The sequence below is a fragment of the Tupaia chinensis genome, unplaced genomic scaffold (genome assembly GCF_000334495.1).
Source record: "Tupaia chinensis unplaced genomic scaffold, TupChi_1.0 Scaffold000161_1, whole genome shotgun sequence".
NCBI lineage: Eukaryota > Metazoa > Chordata > Mammalia > Scandentia > Tupaiidae > Tupaia > Tupaia belangeri.
In genome coordinates this window covers 2297232-2316399 of record NW_006159632.1, presented here as the reverse complement: position 1 = coordinate 2316399, position 19168 = coordinate 2297232, and the positions used below count along the sequence as shown (strand labels likewise).

General features: G+C 43.6%; 1 protein-coding gene across 1 annotated transcript in view; it reads right to left on the bottom strand.

Annotated features, from left to right (window-relative positions):
- The window catches only part of ARID4B (AT-rich interaction domain 4B), a 171880-nt gene that overhangs the window by 19538 nt on the left and 133174 nt on the right, over positions 1 to 19168 (bottom strand). The window contains exons 18-19 of the mRNA XM_014586812.2: positions 6886 to 6970; positions 3878 to 4070 (exon numbers count right to left, since the gene is read on the bottom strand). Coding sequence (XP_014442298.1) covers positions 3878 to 4070; positions 6886 to 6970 — 278 coding nt within the window. The remainder of the gene's footprint in view (positions 1 to 3877; positions 4071 to 6885; positions 6971 to 19168) is intronic.

Sequence of the window (19168 nt, the reverse complement as noted above, 5' to 3'; positions counted from 1 at the left end):
GGCTTGAGTCGTCAGTCTGGAGTTCTTCTTCTTTCACCTGTGTGCTAACCTCCTCCCTGTGTCGCACCGTTCCCTCTTTCTGTTTTCACTGTTCCTAGAATAATCCTGTCACTCATCTTCTCTAAAATTTCCATCCTGTTTTTATACTTTCCGGAAATTTTCCTCAACTTTAAATTCTATTAAATCTTGGCAATGCCACTGGGTCGCGGGCTCCCTGCCTGCTGAGCTCTCCTCCAGTGCCTGGACGCAGGAGCCTGTCCTCTGGAGACACTCCACCTCTCCAGCTGTTGCACCCGCCCTCTGGGTCGCTGCAAGCCCACCTCTGGCACCGTGGACAGACTTCTAGTTATTGGTGTTCTACCCTCACAAATGGGACTGACATGCGTTATACACACATACACATACACGTATGTTCACATTTACAATAATCTTTTAACTGGGAATATGTGAGAAGTCTTGAATTTGACTTGTAGACACAGTAAGACTAACCAAGGGAAAGAGAAACTGAGGCACATCTGAAATCTAGAGCATGCTGAGAAGGTGTTCACTGCTCATGGACCTATACAGTAACAGGAAAACACGGGAAAGAACCTAAACGCCTGCTTTTTTTTAATGTTTATTTCTTTACTCATGAGTGAGAGAGGCAGGGGAAGAGACAGACATGAACACCTCTGATGGGGTCTTCCCAGCACGGCCCGCCCCAAGCTTCAGCTGGCCTGGGTCTCAGGCACTGCGTGCCCAGCATGCTCAGGGCTCTGATGCAGCCTGCGACCTCCCATGGGGTCGGCCTCACACAAGCTGGCATTAACACTGCCACTGTAGGGCCCCTCCAAATGCCTTTCACCAGGAGCTAGGTGAATAGACTGGGATAGCTAATTCGAGAGTCAGAAATGTGCTCACTTAGAAGGGGATGTAAGCCATGCCACGAAGTGGGAAGAAGGCTGGGTCTGCACTATGTCGCGAAGCCCTGCCAGGTCAGTAGCTAGCGCAGTGCGACTTACACGGAGAACTGTGTGAGGCCAGCACTGTCACCGAGCCCCCCCCCACACACACACACACTGCTATCGGGCTACAAGTGCCCAACTATGGACCTGGTTGGTGGTGTTTTTGGGCTTTTTCAGTTCTCTTTTTCTTTTCATTCATGATAGAGTCCATGTATGTGCATGTGAGAGAGATGAGCACCTGGCACAGCGTCTGGTCACACCACGATGCCCTTCCTCTAGCCTACTGGATCTTGGGTAGTTGCATACATGTTTCAGGCCTACTTGGCCAAGAGTTTGAACCATGATCTCCCTGGAGGATCTGGCTTCTTCGGAGCAGGGCACTATCTCTGAGCCCTAAGGCCAGCCATCAAGTAGATCATTTATCTGGGTTATCTTGTTCCGACTATGTGCTGATGAATTTGGCTCTCTTCCAAATCTTGGCTGTCACCACCTGGACCAGCTGACACCAATGCCTGAACGCGAGCAGTAAACCTGGCAAGCCTAGAATCAGCGGGCACAGAGCGGCCAACCTCCCCCACTGAGCACGTGCCCGTGGTCATTCACTATGAGCAGGGTGCCCTTGAATTCCTGAGAGCAGCTTTTGGGAACTTCAGAGAAGCTGACGCTGAAAACAGACTACGACCAGAGACTATTCAGACAAGTCTCCAAGAGCATTTACCTCAGTCTCCTTACAACATGAGGCTAACGCTGCCTAGGTCTGTAGAAACCAGACAATCTCCTCTTTTTATTTTTTTTCTTTTTTTGGGGGAGAAGTTTTTGCTATAGGGTGTGTACACTCACCAGAAAGACAGAGAGATAGGAAGTGAGAAATCCCCCCCAAGGGGGAAAGGCCACGCCGCAATCCCTTCTCCTCCATTCTCCTCTCGGGATCTTGGGCACGCACACACACGTGCCCGGCATGAGTTTAAGCCACCGGGTCCGGGACTCGAACCATGGTCTACTACATGGGAGTCCAGCAAGATAGCCTCTTTAAGAATAGGTACTGGGAACCAGCAGTTAGCGTAATGGCTATGTCGCTGGACTCCCACGTAGTCGACCGCAGTTCGTGTCCCGAACCCGGTGGCTTAAAACTCACGCCGGGCGAATGTGCGTGCGTGCCCAAGATCTCGAGAGGAGAATGGAGGAGAAGGGACTGTGGCGTGACCATCCCCCCTGGGGAGTGATTTCTCGCTTTCTGTCTCTATGTCTCTCTGTCTGTCTGGCGAGCGCACGCGCCCTACAGTGAAAATCTCTCCAAAAAAAAAAAAAAGAATAGGTACTGAGGGATCAGCAGTTGACGTAATGGCTATGTTGTTGGACTCCCATGTAGTCAACCACGGTTTGCGTCCCGCACCCGGTGGCTTAAAACACCGGGCGCATGTGCATGCATGCCCAGGATCCTGAGAGGAGAATGGAGGAAAAGAGATTGTGGCATGGCCACCCCCAAGGGGGGTGATTTCTTGCTTTCTAACTCTCTGGCGAGCACACGCGCCCTGTAACAAAAACCTCTCCAAAAACAAAACAAACAAACAAAAAAAAACATAAGACTGATACTCAGTCATTCAATACTAGAGAAAAGTAAAGCGATAATGACACCAAAGGCTGAACAGTAACCGTCTTAGGAAAGTGACTTACCAAATTCTTTTAAATAACTGCTAACTGTTCACTACTGTGGAGACCACACTGCTGTCCACGTTATTACTTTTCTTCAAACCATACATGTACTCTCCATATACTATTCTGTAGGCTAGACACATCACAAACACTTTTACATCAACTTTAGAATGTGCACAGCATGTGATTTTAGAGTAACGAGTTCATGTAGAAATCCATATGAGAGACAAAAAGCAATTTCCATTATATTCAAAATAAATAAAAATAAAATCTCTATCAACTTATGAGAAGTACAATTACTTTTATGAGGATACATTCTTTGACTTCATTCCATAGGCCAGATAGCCCCATCTTCCCTACCAGTCAGATTTAGTCAATCCCTCCCGGTTTCACTGTTTGACTTGATACTTCACTCTGCCTTAAATACTAAGCAGCAACCTTCTCATAGCAGGAGATATTAACACAGGTCATCAAGATACGCAGATTCTGGGACTCCTTGTACAAACCCGTGAATATACTCTTAAGAGTCCAATATTGTGTGACACAGACTATGCATTACATGGCAACAGAAAAGAAAGTACTGGGAAAAATACTGTGATAGAGCTAAAGGGTAAATACTACATTTTAACTAAAAATAAATTGTACCCTTGTTGGAGAAACCAGCTCAGGCCTGAGAGATAAGCCAGAAGAGAAGAATGCAGGAGGAAGTTGAAAGCAATTCCATTCCCAGACGAAAAGCTGCAGGTGCTGCACAGTCAACCAGAAGGAGCTCCAGGCACAAGCTGTGCCTCAAGATGTTGGGTGACATTCCACAAACCAAGAGATTGTCTAAGTACTAACTTAATGACAGCTATCGCTCTCGTACTGAGAGTCCATCCTACAAAGAGTGTCAGGTACACTGCACACCGCTCTGTACAGCTAACGCGCCCACTGCTCATCTGACTGAATTTGGAATAAGCGGGCTCTGCTCTGGTGCAGCTGGGCTTCTGCTCCAACAGAGCTTTAGCCCCTGCTTTAACCTTGTCCTCGTCTCTTGTCTCAATCCTTTGCGATACCCTACGTTCAAGCCCTGGATTTCTCACGTGCCCTTAGATCTAGTAATAACAGAAAGATTTCCAGGCTTCAACAAGAGTCTAATTTTATTTTAAATAATAATAGAGGAAACTAAATTCTAGTTAAAATCAGAATTTGATAATATCACTGCGTTACCTTTATAGAAACTCAACCTGTAGAAATTAAAAGCAAGTGCTTGCATGCCACGGGACGTCCCTTCCATTTACCTTGAAGTCCGTTAAGAATAGAAGTGATTTCTATGGATTTGATATGAGCTGTATCAGAGCTTTTGGCATCAGTAAGGTCCAGTTTGGAAACCATTTCAGGAGAAGGATTCGTATGAAATGGTGGTTTTGACAAGCGTCGAAGTTTACAGGTTTTAGGAGAATATTTTTCATCTTTGTCTTTGTCTAATTTATTCTAGGTTAAAAAAAAAAGAAGTTTCACATTAGCTGTAGTTTATCATGACATTTACTAAAACAATACTAATACCCCTTTTTAAAAAAGTTTTTGCCACAGGCCCTGTGTGCTCACTGGAGAGGGACAGAGAGGGGAAAAGTGAGAAATCACCCTTTAGAGAGAATTCCACGCTGCAAATCCCTTCTCCTCCATTCTCCCCTCAGATTTTGAACATGCACCCAGAATGATTTTCAAAGCCGCCAGGTCCAAGACCTGAACCACAGTTGGACATCTGGGGGTCTAGCATTTTACCATCACATGACCTACTAGCCACTGGTAATACACATTTTCTTAACTCAAAGTTATAGACTATATTGTTAGTTATTTAATATAAGAAGAATATACAGAACCTCTCAAAACAGCCAAAGATTTTATTTAATAAAACGGTACAAGATGAGCAAAAAGGTTATCTGTATCTTTTTTTTTGGGGGGGACAGGTTTCTGATATAGGGCGCATGCGCTCGCCAAAAAAGACAGAAGAGACAGAGAGATAGAAAGCGAGAAATCACCCCCCAGGGAGGATGGTCACGCCGCAATCCCTTCTCCTCCATTCTCCTCTCGGGATCTTGGGCACGCATGCACATGCACCGGGCGTGAGTTTAAGCCACCGGGTCCGGAATGCGAACCGCGGTTAACTACATGGGAGTCCAGCGACATAGCCATTATGCTAACTGCTGGTCCCGAGATTATCTGTATCTTAATAGTGAGAAACAAATTAGCAAAAGATTACCGATTAAGACTAAGAAATCTATAGATTGTTAATAATTAGTATTACAGATTCTTCAAACTGAAATCACGATAGGTTCCTGTTAAATATCCACTAAACAAACAAACACAATTTCAACATGGTCACTTTAAAATCTCTAACATTCTAATTACAAAATGTAGGGTGGGAACAACAAAATCCCAAGGACCTTCCTTCAGCTGACAGAGGAAAAATTCTAAAATGATCTGTTGTAAAATCAAGCCAGAGACAACTACCCTACTTCACTGAGATGAATGTTTCAGGAAGAAAAGAAAATTCTGCTCCAATTGTTTACAAATACACGAACAGAGGCTAACTAATGTAGTTCCTGGAAACTATTTTCAAAATGCATTTTGGGGAACCAGCAGTTGGCATAATGCCTATGTCGCTGGACTCCCATGTAGTCGACCACGGTTTGAGTCCCGGACCTAGTGGCTTAAACTCACACCGGGCGGGTGTGCGTGCATGCCCAAGATTCCGAGAGGAGAGTGAAGGAGAAGGGACTGTGGCGTGACCATCCCCCCTGGGGGGTGATTTCTCGCTTTCTGTCTCTATGTCTCTGTCTGTCTGGCGAGCGCACGTGCCCTATAGCGAAAACCTCTCAAAAACAAACAAAACAAAACAAAAAAAACAGAACACAAACAAAAACTACTTCCAGTAACTAAGAACAAGATTTTCATACTTTCCAGTGAAGACCAAGAGTGAAGATGAAAAGAGGTTTGGGAAGTCCTCAGCGGTAGCTATTATAAACACAGTTTATAGCAAGAAAACAATACCCACTTCAGGGGAAAGCCTTCACTGTCTGGGGTCACGGGCCTGTCTTTTAACAGGAACATGAATAGCTCCACCCTGTGGCTATGAAGACTGAGCTTGAGAAAACTGCTAAGTACTCTACTGTTACAGCTACCACTCAAGACCTAAGAAAGCCACTGAAGAGCTGAGAACTACTCAAAACCTAGTTGAGAGTCTATCTTAGCTTTGATTTGCTATAGGGTGCGTGCACTCGCTGGAGAGAAAGAGAGAAAGCAAGCAAGCAACTCCCCACACCCAGCCCCCCTCAACCCCTGACACAGGGAAAGGCCAAGCCACAATCCTTCTCCATTCTCCTCTTGGCATTTTGGGCATACATGTGCACATGCTGGTGTGTTTTTAAAGCTAAGCCACAGGGTCTGGGACTCAAACCACAGTCAACCATGTGGGATTAAGCTGCCTTAACTACTATGCCACTGGCTGTCCTCAGAGTCTACTTCTAGCCAAACATTTAGACTGAGTCTCAGAATGAATAAGAGTACCTCTGGCACTCATGAAAGTAACAAGAGCTTTCCACAAGAGCTCATCAGTGGGTCCCCGTGGTATTAGGAAGCAGTATGGCCACCAAGGGCTCATGAGCATGTCAAGTCAGCTGGAGATGGCGATAAAGCAGAGCTGTCACAGCCTTCAGGAGACTCCTTTCACAGTAACGGTTTACAGTCCCCATGTCTCTGAGTCAGTACCTCACAGACTCGACTTGGGGACCAGAGGGTAGAAACACTGATATGCACTCATGAGGTCTGGCTGAGGGCCCTCTACGACGCTGGCACTGAAAAGCCTTCTAGTACTATTTTTAAAATACTTTCTGCCACCTCATAAAATCAACTGTAACACAATCCAACACATGATAAGTTTCTATTCCAAGGGAGTGTGACACCATGGGTAACACAAACACACACATATTTAATTACATTATTTAAACAAAAAGCTATTAAGAGGGAATGATACGTAGAAAAGGAAGTACCTACTGAGATCAGCAGGTGTTGGGATGGTTAAAGAAGCAGATTCCCACATGGCCGGCCTCAGTTTGGGTCCCGGCTTGAAAGTCACACTGGCAAGTACACAAAAGTACATGCCCAAAATCCCAAGAGGAGAATGGAGGAGTGACTGGTGTGGCCATACGCCCTGGGGGGTGACTTCTCACTTTCCCTCTGTCTTTCTCTGGTGAGCATATGTGCCCTATGGCAAAAACATTAAAAATAAAATTAAATAAGTACCTACCTTTATTTTCTTTCGATGTTTTATCTTTGGTACATTTTTATCAGCAGGTCTTACTATTTTATCTGCTTTAATCCATTCATCATATCTAAAAGTAAAGGAAATTGACATAAATATGCAATACACTCTGCACAGAAGTAACTATGTAATATTACAGAGAAACGCACATATAAAATCATAACATTTTAAAGGTAAAATGGACCGCGGAGATTGCTTAGTTCGATTTCCTGGCCTAATGAATCAGCTATCAAGGCCCACAGAGAGAGGAAATGACTCGTCCGGGGCGCCGACGACAGCTTCTGGCAGAGCCGGATAGAGGTGTGGTGGCCTCGCTCCTTGCCCAGCACCCGCTGCTCTGCCACAGCCGACGGCACCAGGACCTGCACGGAGTGGTGGGAGGCAGGGGCGGGCTCCACACTTCGTCCTGCTCTTAAGCAGCAGGTGGGTCTTTTTCTCTAGACATTTCAGAAAGATATAGTTCCATGTGGCTTTCTGTAACAGGGAAGTATTCTATTATAACCTATGAACAATTTAAAATCACCTTTTTAAGAAAAAAAAAAAATCACTCCTTTTTTAGAAAAAGTGCCTGCTGACTGAACACCAGAGGGGCAGCAGTCTACAGAGGTCCCTGTCCCTGTCCCTGCGACACTGGTTAAGTGCAGAGAGGCCAGGGCCAGCAGAGCCGTGCCACCTCTGCTCAATGCTGACTGACCTCATGACTTCTCAGGGCACAAGGCACCATCGAATGCAATAATGCTATTTGTTTAAACCCAAAAAGAATGACGATTTATTTTCTTAAAAAATAAACTAGAAAATAGAAGCATTATAAGTTAACTATAACTCTTGTTAGAAAGTTACATACATTGGGAACCAGCAGTTAGCGTAATGGCTATGTCGCTGGACTCCCACGTAGTCGACCACGGTTTGAGTCCTGGACCCAGTGGCTTAAACTCACACTGGGCGCGTGTGGGTGTGTGCCCAAGATCCCGAGAGGAGAGTGGAGGAGAAGGGATTGCAGCGTGACCATCCCCCCTGGGGGTTGATCTCTCGCTTTCTGTCTCTATGTCCCTCTCTGTCTGGCGAGTGCACGCACCCTATAGCGAAAACCTCTCAAAAAAAAAAAAAAGGTACATACATTCACTGTGAAAAACAGAAAATTCACAGACATTTTTAACACTAGAACATGAACACCCAAAAGTGAGCTTTACATTAAAACGCCCTCGTTATTAGAGGTAGTGAATGAGATACGAAAGGCACCAAGTCAGAAGGAAACGGCCAGAGTCACGGATTTTACTCTTGCTCTGGCCTAAACCGGGAAGGAGCTGCAGCAACCCCAGGCCCAGGCCCATGGCTGACCCGGCCTACAGCTGCAGAGAGCGGAGAGCTTGACCCCAGGCAAGGGTTTCTGCTGTAACATTCTGCTGACATTGCTGAGGGCTGCAAAGGGAACGGGAGAGAATGAGAAGGGAAGGGAAAAAACTCTAGGAAAGCCTCACCATCACCCCTGCGTACTGGTGATGTGGCCCTGATCAAGCCATTCTCCACATCAGGCTTATGTTATGCCTGTATGAAGTGGGACTGCATCTAAAAATCAAGGTAGTGTAGCACAGTCCACAGCATACTGGACTGCAGAGCTGGAAGTCACAAGGCTGACTGCCAGCTTCAACTCCCAGTCACACGCGCTGGACACACCCGAGGCACTCAAGATCCTGAGGGGCCAGCTGGAGATCACGGCAAGCCGAGACCCTGTAGCTGTTTCTATCTCTCAAGCATGCACAAACTATCATAGAAAACAAGAGAAACGCATGAAACACAAGACTGCAAACCACACGGAACTTCATGAGGATCAAATATACAAGTACTTTGGGAAGCTTTCCGGGCAAGTATCATCCTTCTACTGAAGATATTCTCTTGGGCACTTACAACAGAGCAACAGCACCCACCTCTGTATTTACAGCAGTTTTACCTTTCCCATTCATTTTTAAATTATACTGTGCTTCCAAAAGCAATTTGGTTTCTTCCAAAACTGGAAGATACTGAAGAACAAATAGAAAATGCCTCTGCCCTTTGCAAAATTCAACATGAAAACCTAGAAGTTGATCAATTGGAATACAGTCACAAAAAGAAGTCACTGCTATCAACTTTGTTTAAACTAAAACATAATTTTTACTTTTTTATACAATAAAGAGAAGAAAGCTCACGACGATTACACCTAACAATAACATAAGCTGCACAAGTTGTGTTTTTACCTCCCTAATGGAAGACTATCTGTATGTAGTTGAGTTGTACACTGGATAATTTTACTACCAATAAGGAAAAAAAGGCCACTCAATTCAACCTGGGTTTTTGACATGGACTATATTTCGAATTAGGGTAAAATAGTAGCTTTCAACTTAAGACCACCACAGTATATTGCACATTTGTAAATTTTAACGGACCATCAGACACATCAAACAAGGAAAAACAGTTACTGCCTCATGGGAAAAAAAACACTCACTGGGATAGCAGAGGAATTACTACGCAGAGGCCGTGTACACTGCATAAATTCTCTGATAATCCAGACAGAGCAGCATACACACAGATTAAAAAAAGTAGCTCAGGTAGCACCAGGTGCAGTCGAGGGCCTGCCGCACGAGCCTTATGGAGCGCACTGGCACGTGGGACAGATCTAATATACTCTTCCACTGAGCTACAACAGAAGGATGGGACAGCAGGTGGCATGGCGGTTAAGGAGCTAGACTCCACCATGGCTGACCGTGGTTGGAAGTCTGAACCTGGCTTCTCAGACAGCACTCCAGGAATGTGTGTGCCTGAGAGGAGGATGGAAAAGAGACTGCGGGATGGCCATACCCCAGGGTGAGATTTCTTATCTTCCCCCTTGGTCTCTCTCCAGCAAGCACACATACCCTATGGCAAAAACATTTAAAAAAAAAAAGAGGATGGTTTGAGAGGACGGATGGTTGCAGAAGACAGGCAGGGAGTTTAGATGTGGAGAGTGTTGACGCAGGCAGGATGCAAACAGGCAAACCCTGGAATGAGATGAACCGAGCTACATCAGTGATTCTAAAATATGAATAATAGTAACTAAATACTATGGTCTTACTACTGTGAATAACAATTTTGTTTTAAAATTCTTACTGATTATTCTGTATGGTTCTATGAGGTTCTTTGGGAAATTCCTTGGTTATGTTTCCTGTCATAGTAACTTGTAGGTCTCTAAGTATTATTTAACATCTTAATGTCTTCATTATTTGGCTTCTTTCTATTCTACTTTCTCAGTGGTGTTTTTGTTCCCTTATTCGAATACTATTCTTTGACACTCTCTTTCTGTTCTTCTCATTGTTTCTTTCTTCTTAGAACCAAGCATGTCTTAAATACCTATCATTGAATTTATTTCCCAGATTAAGAAATTCTGGTGGGGGACCAGCAGTTGACATAATGGCTAGGTCGTTGGACTCCCACACAGTCGACTGTGGTTTAAGTCCCGGACCAGATGGCTTAAACTACGCCAGGCACGTGTGCGTGCGTGCACAAGATCGCGAGAGGAGAACAGAGAAGGGATTGCGGCATGGCCATCCCCCCGGGGGGTGATTTCTTGCTTTCTGTCTCTCTGTGTCTGTCTTTCTGGCAAGCACACATACTCTACAGAAAAAAAAAAAAAAAAAGAAAAGAAAAGAAAAGAAAAAGAAAAACTCTCAAAGGAAAAAAAAACTCTCAAAGAAAAAAAAATTCTGGTAATGGAAAAAAAACGACTTTGAGTGTATGACAGGCTTTCCAAACAGCACCACGTGGTGAGTCAGAGAACAGAGAACAGAAGCCTGCTAACACAGTGCCCTGGCAGCCCGGCGGCAGAGGGCAGTCCAGCCCTGCTCAACGTGAGCACAGGCAAGAGCCACTCCTCGATGCAGCCTGAAGACGGTGGGTGTGCTGCTCAGACACTGCATCCCCTTGAGGCTGCATGGAGGCCTGACTTCGATCTTAATCAGCCTAAAGCCCAGATGTGGTGATGCACATCTGCGATGCCACCTGGAGGGCTGATACAGGAAGACTTCGACATGCCAAGACCTACTTCATTTTTAAAAAACTCTTTTTTTAATTTTTAAAGCAAATAAATACATAAACTACGTCTGCAATGTAGAAGCCCATATGAAAACTGTATGAGAATTTTCACTGACAAGTTTTCTGAAATTACAACCAACCATACAAAATACAGATTAAGACCCACTGATATAAAAACTTATTAGTGGATAAATATTTCAAAACATAATGAGGTTTTAAGCAGCATTTTACCTGCCTTATCGAGTTGGATTTTTTTTTTTAAGGTTTTTGCCATAGAGCATGTGCACTTGCTGGAGAGAGGAAGAGACAGAGTGAAAATAAGAAATCACCTCCCAGGGAAATGGCCATGCCACAATCCCTTCCCCACTCTCCTCCTGGGATTCTGGGGGCATTTACACATGCACTGGTTGTGACTATAAGTGGCCAGGTTCAGAACCACAGTCGGCCATGTGGGAATCTCACACCTTAACTACCACACCACCTGCAGGCCCTTACCTGATCAATCTCAAAGACAAAACAGATCACTGTAAGGTCAGCAAGATGGCATGGTGGTTAAGGCAGCAGGACACCACATGGCTGGCCATGCGGTTCAAACAACAGACACAGAAAGCACACGGGGCATGTGCTCATGTGTGTGCCCAAAAATCCCGAGAGGAAAATGGTACAGAAGGAACTGCGCCATGGTCATGCCCCGGGGATAGAGGAGTATGCCTTCTCACTTCCTCTCTCTCTGGTAAGCCCACACACCCTAGAGCCAAAGACGAGGTGATCACTGTACCTGATCGTTACATTTAAAACAGGAAAGTACCTTCACCTTACAAAACTGCTCAGCGAAGTATTTCCTAGTTAGTTCCTTTTTTTTTTTTTTTTTAAAGAGCTTTTTTTCCAGGGAACCAGCAGTTAGCGCAATGGCTATGTCGCTGGACTCCCACATAGTCGACCGCGGTTGGCGTCCCGGACCCGGCGGCTTAAAACTCATGCCGGGCGCACGTGCGTGCATGCCCAGGATCCCGAGAGGAGAATGGGGGAGAAAGGATTGCGGTGTGACCATCCCCCCTGGGGGGTGATTTCTCGCTTTCTGTCTCTCTGTCTCTGTCTGTCTGGCGAGTTTTTTTCCACAGGGCACGTGTGCTCGCCAGACAGACAGAGACAGAGAGACAGAAAGCGAGAAATCACCCCCCAGGGGGGACGGTCACGCCGCAATCCCTTCGCCTCCATTCTCCTCTCGGGATCTTGGGCACGCACGCACACGCATCCAGCGTGAGTTTTAAGCCACTGGGTCCGGGACGTGAACCGCAGTAGACTACATGGGAGTCCAGCGACATAGCCATTACGCTAACTGCTGCTCCCCCAAGTTATTTTCTTTATAAAATACTTTCAAATAACAGAACAGAAGAAACATAAATTGATATGGAGGTAGGAGAACAAAGCACTGTGCCCAAAAAAACCAACATTCCCTCTAGACATTACAAGTATGTAAGATATGGGACCAGCAGATGCCAAAGTCGTTATGTCACAGGACTCCCACATAGTCGACCACAGTGCAAGTCCCAGACAGGGCAGCTTCAAACTCATGCCAGACACGTGTGCCCAAAATTCCGAGAGGAGAAGGGATTGCTGTGTGGCCATCCCCACCCAGGGGTAATTTCTCACTTTCTGTCTCTCAGGTGAGCAAACATGCCCTATAGCAAAAACCTCTCTTTAAAAAAGGGTATGGGACCAGCAGTTAGCGTAATGGCTATGTCACTGGACTCCCACGTAGTCGACCGCGGTTCGCATCCTGGACCCGGTGGCTTAAAACTCATGCCGGGCGCATGTGCGTGCGTGCCCAAGATCCCGAGAGGAGAATGGAGGAGAAGGGATGCAGCGTGGCCATGCCCCCTGGGGGGTGATTTCTCGCTTTCTGTGTCTCTGTCTCTCTGTCTGTCTGGTGAGCGCACGCGCCCTATGGCAAAGAAAAAGAAAGGGTATAAAATAAAGCTGGACTAGTATAGTTACTAGCGCCAGCTGATTTATATCAAGGAAACAAAATTAGTAGAACTACATTTCTGATTCTTTATCAATGAAAAGAACTTGTGAACTACAACAAAAAGCTGCGGTTGATCCTGTTTATTCTAGAAAAACTTAAGACTTTTTATATATTAGTAGTATATATTCAATACATTAGGTCATCAGAAAAGCCATGGTATTTTTTTTCTATGTGTTTCTATGCAAAAATGTGTCATGACTTTCCTGACGACCCAATAAAAAGAGACGATACATGTTCTTTAGGAATAACAGATAAGTAGTGAATGCGGATATAAAAAACCATGGTTAGCTCAAGTTCAAACATCTTAAAAGACCATAAAAATCAGACTTATTGGGGTGGGGGGAGCACTGCTGCTAAAAAAACCAGAATACTATAAAATATTTCTCATTCTCTCCTTGGGGAACTGAATCAAGTATAATATCTACTCATTACTCAAAGCATATTCTTAAGAAATGCAGAAGCCTTAGTAACTAAGTCAAATGCAAACATCATGGTTTTAAAATGCTGGTAATCTTTCTCTCACACACCCTCAAATACTCGGACACCCTGTCCTCCTCTCAGCTATTCCTGGTCACCCTGTCCAGGGTTCTTCAATATTCTCAACTACGTAAAGTGTCACACAGGGAATCAGACGTCACATGCATTTTGATGGGGTCGCCCTACAGCGTCAGAACACTGATATGATTACTGATGGAGAACAAGACTGCGGAGAAGCCACCTTGGTGCTTAGTAATTAGGTGTCTCTCAAAGTCTAGCAGGCCTTTCGTGTCAGCTAGCACATTTAGTGATAATGTAGCCAGAAAACCAGAGAGAGAAACTTAACCAGAGCAGCTGGCTTGCAAACAAATTAAACTATTTGTCACCTTTAGGTTCAAGCAATAGAGTTTTATGGAATGCCTGTGAAAAACTGGTAACCCGGATTGCAGACATGAGCTACCCTGTCTTTATAATTGGACTTTACCTTTAGAAGTAATGATCAGGAGAGGGAAAGTGGCCTCTTTATAACAATATCAAGCTTACTTTGCCAGGACATAAGGAAGAGAAGGTTAATAAACTTTCCCATGTAAAAATAAATGTTGAGACAAAAAGTATTTAAACAGTGAAAACCAATACTAAGTTAGAAAATTAAGATGGTTAGCCCTCACTTTTTCAATTCCGTTTCAATCCTAAAATCAATGCTACAGACGGGATCTTTACAAATACCTGGTCTGATATTCTTGTAAAGTACTAAAGAGACTATAAATGAGTTACCTGCGAACATTTCTGTTGTAATCATCTCACATTCAACAAACATGAAAGAACATATACACAATCAATCCGTTTAATTTCCGAAGGCCTCGAACATTCCCTGACCTAGATAAAAGGAAATATTTGAACCAGATAATCCCTAAAATGCAAACTCATATGAGACTCCAAGGCTTCAAGTATGCATGTGGACAACTTTATTCAACAAGTGCCCTCGGGCACCTCTCCAGTGACCAGCTCTCAGGAGGCACCGGGCACGCAGCACTGGCTGCAGCCAACAGCCCCTCGGTCGGGACGTGCAGCAGCACTCACACAAGCAGCAATACAAACCGTGGAGACCTCTGAACAAGAATCTGCTCGGATATTCGAATTTTTGGAATGTGTTAAGCTATTCATACAAAGATAGAAGGAACCATTCAGAGACCGTAACACACTTGCTCTCACCAGAGAAAAATAGAAGCTCTAAAAACAAAGCATTCTGACGTTGGTTGGCATGTGTACCAGCAAATCACCTCGTGATCATTTTAGCAATATCCAACCAGAGAAGAAAGTGGGTAGCCAGAGAGACGATCAGACACCACGATGCTCACATTATCCAGATTTGGGGTTTTTTTAAGCCCAACTCACTCTGCCTATAGTAAGACATACCCAAAGGCACAGTTACAGACTAAATGACCGATGTCTTATTTTCTAAAATGGAGAAACTCATTTAAAGTTACTGAGTAATATGTATTTTATATCTTGCCTCTTTATGCACAAAAAATTAAAGTGTTACATTATTAACTTCAACTTTTTTCCAAAATTGTTTAATTTTATTTATTATCATCAATTTTCAATTTGACAAGAGAGAGAGTGAAAAAAAGCCACCAGGTCCAGAACTTGAACCATGGTTGCCCATGTGAGAATCCAGTACCTTAACCTCCACACCACCTGCCATTCCCAATTAACTTATTTAATTTTTAAAATTTCACACCTAAAGTGAAAATTCAGGCTACCTTAACAAGATAAGAAATCCTCCCCTCTTTAACCAAATAAAGAAGTATAGCTGAAAAAAAAAATGATGACAAATAGGAAAAACACCAAGTCTCAATGAAAGGCAATATTAGTTATTTTTAACTATAAACTTAATAAGTAATTTCATCAAATTTTACCCACTTAATGAGTTTCACATAAGGTCAATGTATACATATTTTTAATCTGATTATCTAAAACAAGATTTATGAAAACAGCCTCTAATCACAGTTTAATACTTTCAGTCACATACCTAAAATACAATAAACAAAAATAAGAGTATTATATTATTCAAAAAATTGAATCCCATGTATGCTGTTAACATTTCACCTTCCCATTTCATATAACATTTGAATCTACGAAGAGACAGGAATGGTACTCATTATAATTGAGAATATAACAGGAGAATGACAGGAACTTGTAGATTAAAGCACAGCCATAATGAAGAGTTGATGCAAACAGCTCAAAAGAATAGTAATTATATGGATACATTTTTGGAATATAACTCCACAAAATTAAACAAAAGCTTAGGTCTTTACTCTGGGGTAATACGCAGCGTTAAGAACACATGCTGCATTTTATCAGGCTTAAAAAGGCTACTGCAAATGATTAAAACTGTGGCACTAACTGTATATTGTGACATAAATACTAAGTGTTTTTATTTTGGGGGGCGGGGAGGCAGATTTTTGCTATAGGGCTGAAGAGAAAGCAAGAAATCACCCTCTGGGGGAATGTTCACACCGCAGTCTCTTCTCCATTCTCCTCTTGGAATTTTGGGCACACACACATATGCACCCAGATTAAGTTTCAAGCCACCAGGTCCGGGACTCAAACCACAGTCAGTCATGTGGGAGTCCAGAGCTTTAACCACTATGCCACCTTCCAGCCCCCACAAATACAGTTGTAAAAATACCACCCCAAGGGCCAGCCCTTGGCATGGTAGTTAAGGCAGCTGGATCCTGCGTGGCTGACTGCACAGTCTGAGTCTCAGACCTGGCAGCTTCAGAAACATGTCAGGTACACATGCATGCAAACTGAAAATCCCAAAAGAAGGAAGAAATGGAGAAGGGACTGTGGCATGAGCCCCCTCATGGGGGTGCTTTCTCACTTTCCTTCTCTTTTTCTGCCTCACTCTCCAGTGAGTATACACATCCTCTGGCAAAATTTTGTAAGGCTATTACCTCAAAAGTTTACTTTGATAATATGTGATAAGATTCAAGAATCTGTATTTGTGCACATTTAGACAAAAATACAGATGGTACCTGTCAACCTGTAAAACAACCAAATGGAACACACACAAGTTTATGTTTCACATTAAATGTCCCTTATCTCCCAATCACGAAAACTACAGAAAGGAACAGGTCCAAATTCCTTGAACACTCTAAACTGAATACACAAAGAAAAAGTGAAACCCACATGAATGCAACAAATAACTAAAATATTAAATTTTTCACAAAGAGAGTGCTTGTTCTCATTTGTGCTCAAAAACTATGGTTAAGCCCAAGGCTGCCCTCCATCACAGGAAGTTTACGGATCTTTCCTTGGAAGCCCTTGTCAAATGGTTTTCATTCTGTAAGGCTTTGATTGCTATACTATAGAAAAAAGGGGGCACCTCGCTTTATCATTACCAGAATAATTACTTCAAAGCAATGAGCACATGTAAAAAGAGAACAACTCTGCACTCTGTTATCAATATTCCAAATTACGAAACCATACAAAATGAAAGTATAGCAGAGATCAGATTAAATAAAGTAAAAAATAAATTAAAAAGGGGCTGGTCCCTTAGTGCAGTGGTCAAGCACTGTGCAGAGGAAGCCAGATCCCACATGACCTACCCCAGTTCTATTCCCAGCCAGGTGGCAATATGCCAGGAACATGTGCACAAGCCCAGGGTCCTGAGAAATGGAGAAATGGAGGGAAAAGGATTGCAGCACGACTAGACCTCACGGGGAGCCCGGGGCGGGTGTTTTCTCTCTGGCATGCATACACGCCCTCTGGCATTAAAAAGCACTTACAATGTTCATCACCAGGAACTAAAAAGTGACATTAAAGAATTTTTCAAGGCACTCAATCTTGGTGGCACAGGTGCAGTGTACTGAACTGCAAAGCTGGGAGCCACTGGCAATTGTGGTTTCAAACCCCAAATCAGCCTAAAATCACACCCAGTGTGGGTACGCTCCCTCACACGCTCACACGTAAGACCTGAGAAGCTGGCAGGCTGAGGAAGGGGACCACTACCTGATGACAGCCTATCAGAGGTGCCCATCTCTGTCTCTGTGGCATATGTACACACACTTTCTCTTAGGAGATGAAGTAGAAGGAAACTTACAGGAAGTGAGCATTTCTGATCGAATTTGTTCCAGCATCTCAGTCTGAACTCCACTTCGCATGCTAACTAGGAGACAGCCGTTCATATAACCCAAAGAGGTCACAGAAAAGAACCAAATCCCATACATCATATACAAATATAAACTCCAAGTGGATCAGAGACCTAAACATTACAGGCAGAAGTATAATGTCCTTAGAAGAAAACACAAGGGAATTTCCCACAGTACTGGACTTGGCGATCATTTCGGGGATATAATGCAAAAAAGCAAAGGGAACAAATGACCAGGTAAATTGAACTTTATCAAAATGAAAAATCAGTGCATACCAAAGGAGTAAAAAGAAACACATGGCATGGGGGAATATATTTGCAACTCATATCTGATAAGGGATTAATACCTGGAATATCTGAAGAAATTCTGTAATTCAACAACGAAACACTTCAAAATGGGTAAGGGCTTGAAGAGGTAGTTCTTCAAAGAGATACACATGGCTAATAAGCACATGCAAAAGTGCTCGACATGGCAAGTCATTAGGAAGTTGTAAATCAAAACCACCAGATACTATTTTACTTTATACCCGTGAGCATGTCTGTAATTGTTTAAAATGTTAATCAGAGAACAGCGTAAGTTAGCAAGGATGCAGACAAACTAGAACCCTAATACATGGTGGGTGAGCATTTAAAATGGCACAGCCTCTGAGGGAAAAGTGTGACCGTGTCCTATAAAGTGAAACACATCATTATGTGCATACTGGAGAGAAGAGGGTCCGGGGAGGATGCCAGATCACATCTGTCCCAATTCTGTAAGTCTCTATGTTCTACAGGTGTCATTTTTAAAAACCAGTGGCTTTTGGGGCCAGTAGATAGCATAATGGCTACATCGCTGGACTCCCATGTAGTCGAACAGTTTGAATACCAGCCCTGGTGGCTTAAACTCAAGCTGGGCACACATGAGTGTCCAAGATCCTGAGAGGAGAATGGAGGAGAAGGGATTGTGGCGTGACCATCTCCCCTGGGGGGTGATTTGTCACTTTCTCTCTCTCTGGTGAGCGCATGCACCCTATAGCAAAAATCTCTCCAAACAAAACAAAACAAAACAATGGCTTTTATTTGGATTTTAACTTCTGCTCTATTTCCACTTTATTGCCAAGAGCTCCAATTTAATTCAACATACACTTAGTATTCAACATATACCAGACACATACTACGTAGATGGGGCAGGGGGTTCTAGTGGAATGAATGTGGATTAGGTGTTTCCCCATGTTTTAAAATTAAACCATACTTCTGTAATATAAAGTAATGCACACTCCTAATGTGGAAAGCTTGAGTGATGACGCCAAGAATTTACCAAGTTGTAGGCAGAAGTTATACACCAGGATATCAAATTTCTATGGCCCAGAAAAATTCAGTATCAGAAAAGGGACTCAAGTTAGAATCAGAAAAAGAGAAACTAAAAGCTAAATGAGTATTGGGGGGGGGGAATACAGGACCAATTAGAATTGAGAAAATACACAAACAAGATGAGACAAAAGAACAACTGAGAGAGAAATGGGTTCTCGCTTTTGAGAAAGGTAGAGGAGGAAAACAAGCCAGAGGAGCAGCTGCAGATGCAGCAG